Source organism: Mesoplodon densirostris, chromosome 15, assembly GCF_025265405.1.
Source record: "Mesoplodon densirostris isolate mMesDen1 chromosome 15, mMesDen1 primary haplotype, whole genome shotgun sequence".
NCBI classification, from domain to species: domain Eukaryota; kingdom Metazoa; phylum Chordata; class Mammalia; order Artiodactyla; family Ziphiidae; genus Mesoplodon; species Mesoplodon densirostris.
The window spans coordinates 70,659,856-70,672,238 of NC_082675.1; the positions used below are offsets into that span (position 1 = coordinate 70,659,856).

Below are 12,383 nucleotides of genomic sequence, written 5' to 3' on the forward strand. Positions count from 1 at the left end.
CTGCATCTATGAAGTTGTCTGTGATTCTGAAAGCCCACTTAGAAATAATTTGACTATCCCTCAATTCTACTTCATTACAATTCTAAACATTCCCTTGATTAGTAAACAACCAAAAATTACGATTCTCTTATTAAGACCCTCAAACATAACGTATATAGGCTAATACTGAACAAAGTAACTTCTGAGAACAAAAAAAAAACCTCTCAGTTGAATAGTTAAGAACATGGTTTTCATTTGCAGACACAATGGAACAGAAAAGTCTATGCTTATATAAAACTTACATTGTCTGGAATTTAAAAACTGAACTGGAAAATATTTTCATGGTTAATCTTATACTACATAAGAAGTGAAGTATTACTAAAAAACCCAAGTTAATGAAAAATTGGTAAAGAGTACCCTGTTATTATATCACTTATATAATTACGAATAATTTTAATTAAGCTAAAATAGGCATACAGTCCTTATAACCAGATATTCCAGTTACTGGTAAATAAGATTCTGATAAACTACTTGATATACAGATACAAGCAACTGTAATGCACAGCTACAAGTACTGGTCATACACACTGTTGCCTTCAGAACGTGCTACAAGCCATTTTCTTCTCCATAACTGCTACAGCTTGTGTTTGGTGCTTTAAGGAAAGTCAACCTGGCTGCCCCAGGGGATTTTAAGACCAGGGACCTTCCTCTGCAGGAGATGAACGCAAGCATATTAGAAAGGCAAGGCCCATGGGAATAGTTAAGCAGAAATTCTGTCCATAGGGACTACTGCACAACGGCAAAATGACTCTGGAAGTGGCCGAGGAAGTCAGTGCTAGATAAACAAAATGACTGTATGTCACTAAAGTGACTAAGTTATCATCTGTCTGCCCTCTAAGATGGCTGCTGTTAGGTAACAGTCTCAGGCACACCAGGACTTAATGTGACTAAGCTTTTATTCTAAAAGCATCAAATTGTAACTCAGGGAAATTATTTTTTTTTTTAACTCTGGTAGACTAGTGAAGGATATTAGTCACTTTCAGTTTTCTCTGCCCAAAGCGATTACTTCTAATCCTGGTAATGAAATACTAATATTTCACTTTCAACCACAAAAAATTTCCCTACCAACTGCCCCCTAGATCTGCCTATCCTGAGCCAACCTGTGATCTCACCTTTAACTTGTCCTCCCCACTAAATATCCTGAAGAAAAGTAACTATTAAATGAAAATCAAAAGCATGAATTACATTTTTCTGGTTCATATTAGAACATTTCATCACTTGAACTATGTCTTTGCTTGCCTTCATTTTGATTAAGCTGTTTAAAGCAACTTTTTTTTAATTGAAGTATAGCTGATTTAAAGCACTTTTTAAACCTAACTCTACCTTAGAGGTTTCTAACTATAGATTATCAAAAGGAAAGAAATTTTATTTGGCATCTGACTTTCAAATCTAAAAAAACTTTATTGAGATACCAGAAAGACTTAAATAACGGTCACCTTAACTTAGTAGTATTCCCATTATGTCACTCTATAAACTCATCTGTAAACGGCATTACCGGAGCAAGACAACTGTAATATGCCCTGCCAGTCTATGATATGAAAATTAACTCTCTGAAGACTGCTGCTTGCCTGTGAAACTGCACTCTGAAAATGAGTAGTAGAGCAAACGTATTTTTTCATGTTACTTTGGTAAAATGGACAATCATGATGTCCAGTCAAACCATTATGAAGAGACCAGAGGTCTGAGCAAACACAAGTATACCTTCAAACCAGTTTCTAACAGGATGAACTGTGGGGGTGGCGGCAACCAGAGTGGAAGCAGATGGACTGGCCTATTCGGCAGGAAGGAGCATCGTGGACGGCAGATGGATAGGTCTATGGCTCAAGAGCAAGTTCTAAGGCGCATGGCTCTCCGACTACATCAGGAAGTGCTTTGTGGGGAATAATAAAAATTCTAGAAGCTACAGCATTGGAAAAGTTTGAGAATAAAGAAACATCAACTTTCTATTTTTTCTATCCCTCTAAGTGTTAAAGTTCACTTGTTACTTACAAGAGTGTTAAGTATTGAAAGAAAGATTTCTCTAACTTTAAATAGCAATTGTCTCCAGAAATCAAATTTTAGCTGAGACGAAAAATCTGAAATTAACATTATCTTTTTGTACCTTAGTACAATCAGAAAACTGCCAAACCAATTAATTCGAAGAAATATATACCAATTTTTTCAAAACTACATGACATACACACAGGAAAATCCATCTAAATGTCAGCTCCCAGTCCCCCTTAACTCCTTTCCTCCCAAACTTTAAATGTAGGCCTTTCCTAAAATGAACATCCTCAGCCCTCCTCTACAGTTTGTTCCAGGCAGAATTTATCTACTCTTATCTATCTTACTATCTCCCATCTCTGATCAATTATGAAATCCAGTTCCTTCATAATCACCTTTGAATCCATCCTTCCATTTCCATTGCCACTGCCTAAATCAAGTCTTTATCACCTCAAGTCTCAATCACCACAATAGGCTGATTTTCTATTTGCTAGCCTCTTTGCATCCTAAACTAGCCAGACTGCTCTTCCTCAAACACCACTATTACCAAAGTGCCAGTTTAAATGCCCTCAACGGACTTCAACCCATTAGCAAAAGGGAGCCAAACATTTTAGCCCTGCATTTGAGATTCTCTGTCATCTAGTCTTCTCTTAACCTTTCAACCCTATTTTCCACTCCTCTTACCCAGTGACTTCTGCCATATTGGTTTATTCAAGTCTATTCTGAATCAATAGGCTGAATGATTTCCCTCTTCAGCCCTATGCAAACCATGTATTTCACTTGGTCCAGCATGCTTGTCTCCACCCCCAATCCCCAAGAGCCCAGAAACACTAATCCATCTTATACCTCTTCCATAAAGCCTTAACAGAACAAAGTAATAGGAATTACGTAAATAATCATGAACCGCCTGTTGGCATCTCTTGTAGTCTAGTTTGAAATACTGAGTTCTGTATGGCTGTAAAACTTCTACAAGTTCAAACCTTATCTTCACAAATAGCATACTGAAGTATAGTTATTAATGAATGAAATGATAGGACGTCAAATGTGCTTCAAAATAATGAAGGCTGAGTCAGGGTAGTAGATGTGGGTATGGATGAAATAAGGCTGTCAACTGTTGAACTGGATACTTGGTAGTTCTTTATATAATTCTACTTTTGTATATATGTTTGAAATGTTCTATAATAAAATTCTGAAAATATAAACATTAAAGTATGCAAGCTATTTCCCCATGAAAACTGAAAACTAGTTTTTTTAAAATATGAAGAATTTGGGCAAGTAAATTGGAGCATGAAAGAATTTCCTTAGCAGCTGGGGTGGGGGCTGGGGTGGAGAATTATTTTTAAAGTATCAACAAGAAAAAAAGTGTATTTACAATTTGGCTACTGATAAGATAGGACAGCATTCCACCTTTTCCCTCGACTTAAATGTTTAAGGAATCACCACATAATTTTAAATGGTATGAAAGACCTTTAGTAGATTTCAAATTCTGTACCAATCATCCTTATTCCATAAACTAGCATTTATTTAACAAAAATTATATGCAAAGAGTATATTATTGGTAGCAAATTCTATTATCTCTATATCATGGCTACGCATATGGTTAAAAATTCAGGGTGATCCACTAAAAAATAAATGAACATAGAATTCTACCTAACCTCATCCCACTGCCGCAAGCACTCACCTTCTGAAAAAAGCAAAAACACTGGTTATTTTGGTTGAATTGGAGACTCAACACTGCTATGACTGAACACTGGAAATGTCAGAAATTAAGCATGTCTGGAAATTATTTCAAAATGTAATGGGAGAGGTGGGAAGGGGACTGCATATTGATGAAACGAGACTGGCCAGGAGTCGATAATTGTTAAAACTGGTAGACAAGTACAGGAGGAATTCATTACACTTTTCTAACTACTTTTGTTTTTGCATATGTTTGAACTTCCCCATAATAAAAAAATATACACATAGATAGATAAGAACACCCAAAAAACAAACTATATTTCTTAAAAAAAGGCTAGGGGTCTCTGGAAAAGGCCTTTTTAAAGAAATGCATACATCACTGCACACATGTTAAAAAGAATTTTAAAAAGAATTCTAAGGGCATTCATTTTTGCTTTAATCTATGTATTCTTTCAGTATAAACAGAAGAGGAAAAGAATACCAAGATACAGTAGTCAAAAATCACCAAGAGGATGATGTTCTTCTTCCTCACATTTGTAAATCACTAATAATTGTTCCTGACAAGTGCTAAGTGTTCAATTTTTAAGATCTAATTTTAAATTATATTTACTATCATTTGCATTTACACACTGCCTATGTAGTCAAGTTCCCAAACAAATGAGTTTGAAGTTATACTCTAATAAGATAAGGCAAAATCATAAGATCCACATATATTATTCAAATTTCACCCTATTTCATACTTCTACTTCCTTGAGAAGTTTTAGTTTTTAGAAGTTCTGACAAAATTAAGTAAAACTTCATTTTTCAATCTGCCTAGTTATTTCTTAGTGGAAATGCCAAACAACAATAAAAGATCAACAGACAAGAGCTGCAAGTAATACCTATCAAGTCAAACAGTAAATCCATGAAATAAGAGTCGATGACTTTATTATTATTATTTTTTTTTTGTAGTACATGGGCCTTTCACTGTTGTGGCCTCTCCCGTTGTGGAGCACAGGCTCCGGACGCACAGGTTCAGTGGCCATGGCTCACGGGCCTAGCCGCCCCACGGCATGTGGGATCCTCCCGGAGCAGGGCACGAACCCGTGTGTCCCCTGCATCGGTAGGCAGACTCTCAACCACTGCGCCACCAGGGAAGCCCTTGATGACTTATTTCTGATTCATCATGCTGGGCTAAGAAATCTCAAATACAAGCTAAACATTATGAATCTCTATTAGTCCCACTATAAAGTGTAAAACAAAAACAAAGCAAAAAAAAATCAACTTCACAAATCATCTGCTTCTGTTCCGCTAATTAAATTACGAAAACTTAAATTGTGACTATATCTCACAAATGAAATTTTAAAAGCAATTTGAAAAAAATCATACATCAGTTTCTGTTGGAGATTATTTTTAGAATGTACGTGTATCGGTTCCTTTTGAGCTATGTATTTCCTCTACTACAGGTATTATGCGTGTTCTGGCAGGTGAGACTTTGCATGTCAAACTCTAAAAATCGGATGTAGGACAGATGGCAATGTTGCAACCTAACAGAAATCCCTCTAGTACATCACAAAAAGATGTGATGGTACAGTTGAGAAAAGAATTATCCGAGCACAATTTCCACCACAACCTGTCTTTTATTTCTGGATTCAGGCTTCAATCAGGCATTATCAAGAAAAGAGACTAAAAGCAAGTTAAACTTTCAATTATGCACTAAGAATTTAATAAATATTGTATTTTGTTCCTTTCTCCAACTAAAGGGATTTTTTTAATTGGTCTGTAGGATACATTTCAACTATATCTCAACTCTGAAAGAAACACATAAAGCTTTTCCCAGGAACCATATAAAACTATCTCATAAGCTGCATTTAGCTTGCAAGTTACAATGTGATTTCTTCTAATTTAAGTGAAAGCTTTTAAAATGAAGAAGATCTATATAGCTTGCTCCTCGGCGAATGTGTTGCCTATCTGAATATCTGATAAATAAGAGGGGCAACCCTAGGATAAATGAGAAAAAGAGAAAGAGAAATATTTCTGAACAAAATGGTCACGTCTGTTACCCAGAAAAAAACTGCTTTAATTATGTTAATTTACTACAATTTTTCCATTTTTTCTCCCTTCAATATTACATAGAACTGGAAGATCATCTTTTGGTACAATAGCTTCACTGCGAAATAGGATTTAAAATGTACCCCTTGTCAACTTCAGGATGCAAGCATAATAGTAAATAATTACATTATTTTAGTGGTACACCAAGCTTCATAAAGTAGATTAGGCAAGAGATGTTGCAATATTTCAGAATAGAACTAGAGATCTCTATGTGAAGCAGCAGCAGAGCAGGGTAGCTAAGAGTTGTGGGGTTAGACCGCCTGCATCAGGATTCTAACTCTGCACCTACTGGCAGTACAACCTCAAGCCTATTACTTAACTTCCCTGTCCTAACTCCCCACCTATAAAATGGAGGTAACTGTACAGCACAACATCACAGGTAATATAAAGCAAAGGCTAAGAGGTCAGATAAGCCCTGTTTTACAAAATTGTACGTGCCATATGTCAAACACTTATTTAGTATCTGTGTGTTCAGCATTGTGTCTGGCTGGAGGAAGACAGCTAGGGGAGAAAGCCACAGGTCCTAGGGGGACGAACAACAGGGTAACACAGGAGACACCACGTTAACTACACAGGGATGACCAGAAAGAAAATATCATGGAGAAAGACAGTTTCCTGAACGTCAACGAGACTTCAATTAAGAACTGTGACCCTTGCAACTATACTCCAATAAAAATTATTTAAAAAAAAAAGAACTGTGACCCTTGATCCACTGAGCTAGTTTTTTCCAACAAGACTACAAGGGAGAGTCTATTATTTTTAAACCAAAAAAAAAAAAAAAGAGAGAGAGGGAAAGAGCCTAGTTGAACTTTGACATCCTCAATGATTCAGAATTCATGCCCTCAAAGACCATACCAGCGTTTAATAACAAATGAGATATGCCTACAGACTTTTTTAAACCTATTTATACGTTCAGTCCATACAACTTGAGTTATTTAATGAACTGTTTTCCTTAGTTAGTCCTTAAACATATCCAAAGCTTTAAGGGATCTACATATTTATTTTGGTGTTCTAGAATTGAATCCTTATAGCACTATGAGGTACAGGTACAATCATACCCACTTTACAAACAGAGAAACCACAGCACTGGGAAGTGTAAATGACATGCTCGAGGCTGCACCATTGGTAAATGCACAGGTAGAATACCAATTCCAGACCTTAACCCCCTGTGCCCTGCTGCTTTCCCTAGAGACTCCTACTTTTATCGTCTCACTCATGATTTAAAGTCCTCAATTATATTGCCTCTGAGTCCTCTTCTTTCCAGATGAAGGTGCAATCTCTTCAGTCTCTCATCATGCATCTGCTGCTTAATGATTATTTTAATTGTTCTCTGGCTCCATTTTATCTTTTCAGAGAAGTGACCAGGTGTGAATGCATCATAATTTGATAAAAGAGTCAAAAATGGTTACTATTATGTTTCCAGTACCCAACCAGATGATATTTTATGGCAGCAGCTGTAGCAGTTTACCATGACTCCCAGGCCTTTAACTCAGTTATAACCAGAAGTCTAGAACCCAACAAGACATCGATACAGAGCTCACACCAAGGTTAAGCATAGACTTGATTTTTAAAAAGGCATAAGACAGCTACTAAAGGTTCCTCTGCAGAGGAAAACAATATTTCAAAAATATCAATCTGCAAGTGCCAAGAACCAAAAACTAGAAATGACAGGAGTCAAGTAGACCAGTAAGAAAAGTATTGTTCAAATAATGGGCTCATATGATGGCAATGAACTTTTTCAGAAACTATACCAATGGATCCAACACTTGATCAAACCACACCCTTTTAAAAAACAAACTTTGGATGATCATATATAAACTGTCACAGTACTATCAGTAACCCTGACAGAAGGCATAATTATATTGCCTAACTAGCAACCAGAGGCATACCTTCCTATTAGAACTTGACAATCTCAGGAAACAGCAAGAAAAAAATTCTACCAAAATTTGAGGCTTTCTCAATGAGCTTAATTTAAGTCCAATTAATAAGTGTAAAGGCTTCCCTGGTGGCGCAGTGGTTGACAGTCTGCCTGCCAATGCAGGGGACACTGGTTCGTGTCCCGGTCCGGGAAGATCCCACATGCCACGGAGTGGCTGGGCCCGTGAGCCATGGCTGTTGAGCCTGCGCATCCGGAGCCTGTGCTCTGCAACGGGAGAGGCCACAACAGTGAGAGGCCCGCGTACCACAAAAAAAAAAAAAAAAAAAAAAAAAAGTGTAAGACACACCCTGCGTTAACAGGCACAGATTTGTTTAAATTAATCTTCCCATGGGCAAGCTAAATCAGGAGTTAGCATTATTAGAATCTGTGTGCACACAACTGTGTGCAGGTGTTCACATTACCAACAGAACAGCTGACTCTTAACCCACCTATTAACAGATATGGCTAGTATTTTGTGAGCTACTGGTTTTTAATGAGTGGCAGGTATACGGGGATGCTAATATGCAAAGCAGTGACAGTGCGGATTGCAAAATAGTGTGTTCACCTCGAATATGAGTAGGTGACTTCCAGCATTCATCACTGAAAGCAGAAGTCAAAGTCAGAGTAACTACTATATCACAAGTATCACATCACACTCTCTGTGTCCTCCTGTCTCAGAATGTAACCTCTCAGAATGAAATCAAGACTGGATGTTACAATCTTGTAGAGTAACTAAGCTTTGTAGGTAGACAACAATAGACAACACTCCCTCCAGCCATGAACTAAGCACATGTGGCACAACTCTGTTCAATGTGTCTTTTCATTTGTCATAAACAAGTAAAAAGCAAATCATGTTGCACTGTCTCATAAAAAGACTTTAAGGGACTTCCCTGCTGGGTCACTGGTTAAGAATCTTCCTGCCAACTCAGGGGACAAAGGTTCGAGCCCTGGTCCGGGAAGATTCCACACGCCGTGGAAAGCCCATGAGCCACAAATACTGAGCCTGCACTCTAGAGCCCGCGAGCCACAACTACTGAGCCCTCGTGCCACAACTACTGAAGCCTGAGCGCCTAGAGCCCGTGCTCCGCAACAAGGGAAGCCACCGCGATGAGAAGCACGTGCACCGCAATGAAGAGTAGCCCCCGCTCGCCGCAACCACAGAAAGCTGGTGTGCCGCAACCACAGAAAGCTGGTGTGCAGCAACGAAGACCCAGTGCAGCCAATAATAAAATAAATAAATAAATTTATTTTTTTAAAGACTTTAATTTTATAAATTTATTAAATAAATTTATTTTTAAAAGACTAATTTTATAAATTTATTTATTAAATAAATTTATTTTTAAAAAGACGTTAATTTTATAAATTAAAAGCCCAGTGCGCGCGCTTCTCATTGCGGTGGCTTCTCTTGTTGCGGAGCATGGGCTCTAGGCACGCGGGCTTCAGTAGTTGTGGCACGTGGGCTCAGTACCTGTGGCTCATGGGCTCTAGAGGGCAGGCTCAGTAGCTGTGGCGCACAGGTTTAGCTGCTCCGCAGCATGTGGGATCTTCCTGGACCAGGGCTTGACCCTGTGTCCCCTGCACTGGCAGGCAGACTCTTAACCACTGGGCCACCAGGGAAGCCCAAGACTAATTTTAGAGAGTAGTTATTACTATACTGGTTTGTGATTCTTCACAGGATGAATTTGTTTAGAAAGTTTTAGATTGATTATATCAGTTTTTCTACCATAAAATAATCTATTGAGCTTGTATAAAAAAGTTAACATCGTAAATTTACAACACATTAAAAAAAAAAAAAAGGTGACCACACATCAGAATGAGCACTACAACAATCTGCCTTTTTAAAATAACTTTTCCAGGTACTGCAAGAACAGCAACAAAAAAGCTTTGCAGCAACCAAAAGTAAGTTCGAACAAATACATCATCCCAAAACCAAACAAACCATATCCCAGGAGAAATGCCACAGGGAGTGAAATTCAAAGTTGAAGATGCTCTACTGAGAATAGACTAGTCACTTACTCCTCAAGGAGTTCAGTCCCAGACACAGAATGTTCTTGTCACATATAACTGGCTAAAAGACAGCAATACAGAGTTCACATAAAGGTTATGCATACTAATTGCTTAAAAAGAAAACAGAAGCTGTTAACGAAAGAATATGCAAAAATGAACAACTGTGAAAAGCACTAAATGAAACAAGTGAACTTGAGAGTAACCATTTGTTCCACAATAACTTTCTTAGTATTATTGAAATAAATGTAATATGTAATGATGGGGAAATACAAGATTATCACCTTTGTATGTTTAAAATAAGTTTTCTAATTATCATTTAAGATTTCAAAATGAGTCGTCTCGGATTAAGTGACAAAATAAGTTCTAGTGCAACACCACTTTCATTTTATTTTATTTTTTTTACTTCAATAGGTGAAATAACTTCACTGAAACTACTCTTCCATATATTTGAGCAACTATCAGGAATATGTTCATATTTACATGTTATACCAGTAGTGATTGCATTCTTGTGTGTATATATATATGTACATACTCATATACACATATACACGTATTTTTTTAACCTCTTAAATCTATTTAAAAGTATTTTCAATTCATAAACATTGTATTGTGTGTGTGTGTGTGCGTGTGTGTATATATACTTTTACCTAGGGGTAATGTACGGAAAAAAGGACATCCTTCCTACAATACTCCAATGGCTAAATGGCAGACGACAACTACCCCAACACCCATATATCGTCCCTGAAAATGATTCAATTAGCCCACAAACATGGCCCTCCAAGCCACTGAGTATAACATGTTTATATTTATATTCTCTTTGAGAAATGGGACTGCGTATAAGAAAAGTTAGTAAATTTGTTAAGAAAATTCCATTGGTATCAATAGCCAAAGACACTTCCCTGAGCTTACTGGGTCGGACAGCATGACCACAGGATTCACCATCAAGCTGAAAACCTGTTATCATTCAGACCAAGTTTTCTCAATCCAGCACTTGTGACACTTGGGGCCAGATAATCCTTTGCTGCGAGGGCTGCCCTGTGTATCGTAGAATGTTTAGCAGCATCTCTGGCCTCTACCCGCTAGATGCCAGTAGCACCCCCTTCCAAGGTGTGACAACCAAAAATGTCCCCAGACATTACCAAATATCCCCGGAGGACAAATTTTGGTCTAGGAGTCTAACAACGTATTACAGTGTTTGGTTTCAAAAGGGAGTAAATTCTGCAACACCAAGAAACTACAGGCATTCCAAGTGGCTACTTCATAAGAAACTTTCGTGGATCCCACAAAGCAACTGAAACCTTGTTACTGCAGATACCTCATTCTTCCACATGTGCATGATTAAACACTCTTGTGATGATGAATCTGGGACAGGAGCCAACAGTGACTGGTTTTACAGTTTCGACGAATTACACCTTCTTTTAACCCTTCAGAGGAATAATCATCCCTGCCAAAGTAACCCTTCTTTCCGCAAACCATTTTCCCCAACACTTTACCCATAAGAGGCCCTCCTATGGGCTTTCACCATTCAGACATTGTGACTGTCACTGCACTGGGGTCAACTCTCACCCAAGGGCTCGGGCACCTTCTACTACCAGGACAGTCTGTCTCTGCCACTCCCCTCTGGCCCCTGCTCTCCTCTTGACATCCCCTACCCAGGTCAGCTCTCGACCCTTGACCCCGGCCTGACCCTGCCGCCCCCTCCCCGCCCCCAAGGCGGTACCTGAAGTAGTAGACATCGCTCTTGCCGGCACTGAGCCCAGATTTTCGGATCACTTCCTCCTTCTTCCATCCGGGGGGGAGGGCCGGGCAGTCCATCCTCTTCCCGCTCTCCGTGGCCCGGGGTCCCCTGGGCCCCGGTCCCGCGCTCCCCGACGGGAAAGGGACCGGCTCCCGCCGGGGGGCGCCGCCGCCACCGCTGCCGCCGCAGCCGCCGCCGTCGCCGCCAAGGCCGCTGCCGCCACTCTGGGGACGGCCGCGGCCCCGGCCCCGGCCCCGTCCCCGTCCCCGGCCACGGCCCCGGCCCCGGCCACGGCCACAGACGCCGCCGCCCCGGCCCGCCTGCTTCCACCGCCCCCGGCCACGGCCGCCGCCCCGAGCGCCTTCCCTGCGCACGCCGCTCACCGGGGACGGGGCGAGCGCGCAGCCCTGGCCCCCCTGCTCTATGGCGGAGTCGCCGCCAGCGCCGCTGCCGCCCGCCGCGCTCTCCCCCTCCTCCTGCTCCGGGCAGCAGCGGCCTCCCCCCGGGTGCGCGCGCATCCAGCCCCCTCCCCAGCCGGCGCTGCGCTTCTTCCGTAACCGAGCCCTTGGAATCCCGGAGACCCGCCCCGCCCGCAGCGCGGCGCGCGGGGGACGCGCGCAAGCATCATAGAGCGGGCGCGCACAGAGAGGCCCTCCCGCCCGGGGCGTGGCCCCAACCACCGCCTCTTAGGTCCTCCAAGCGGTCAGGGCGGCCATCTTGTCTCCGCCTCCTCGATGACACTCCCCACAGCCCCACCCGCTCCGCCCCCGGCCGCGCCCTTCCGGCCCCCACCCCCACGAGGCGGGCAATTTGGGCCCACAGTCACTTGTAGAGAAATGTCGGGACTGCGGTTTATTTGTTTCAAACTGGGTTAACCTCTCTCACTGTATGATTTTACCTACGTTTGCTTCCCAATTAAAGAGCAACAAA

At 40.9% G+C, this 12,383-nt stretch overlaps 1 protein-coding gene across 2 annotated transcripts in view; it reads right to left on the bottom strand.

The window, feature by feature from the left end:
- Nucleotides 1–12,102, bottom strand: part of MBD2 (methyl-CpG binding domain protein 2) — a 63,970-nt gene extending 51,868 nt beyond the window's left edge. Inside the window, exon 1 of one of the 2 annotated variants that reach the window (XM_060119085.1) lies at nucleotides 11,436–12,102. In XM_060119085.1, the coding sequence (XP_059975068.1) occupies nucleotides 11,436–11,971 (536 nt within the window). In that variant the 5' untranslated portion in view covers nucleotides 11,972–12,102. The remainder of the gene's footprint in view (nucleotides 1–11,435) is intronic. The other variant, XM_060119084.1, reaches the window with a different exon arrangement.
- Between the last annotated feature and the right edge of the window lie 281 nt (nucleotides 12,103–12,383).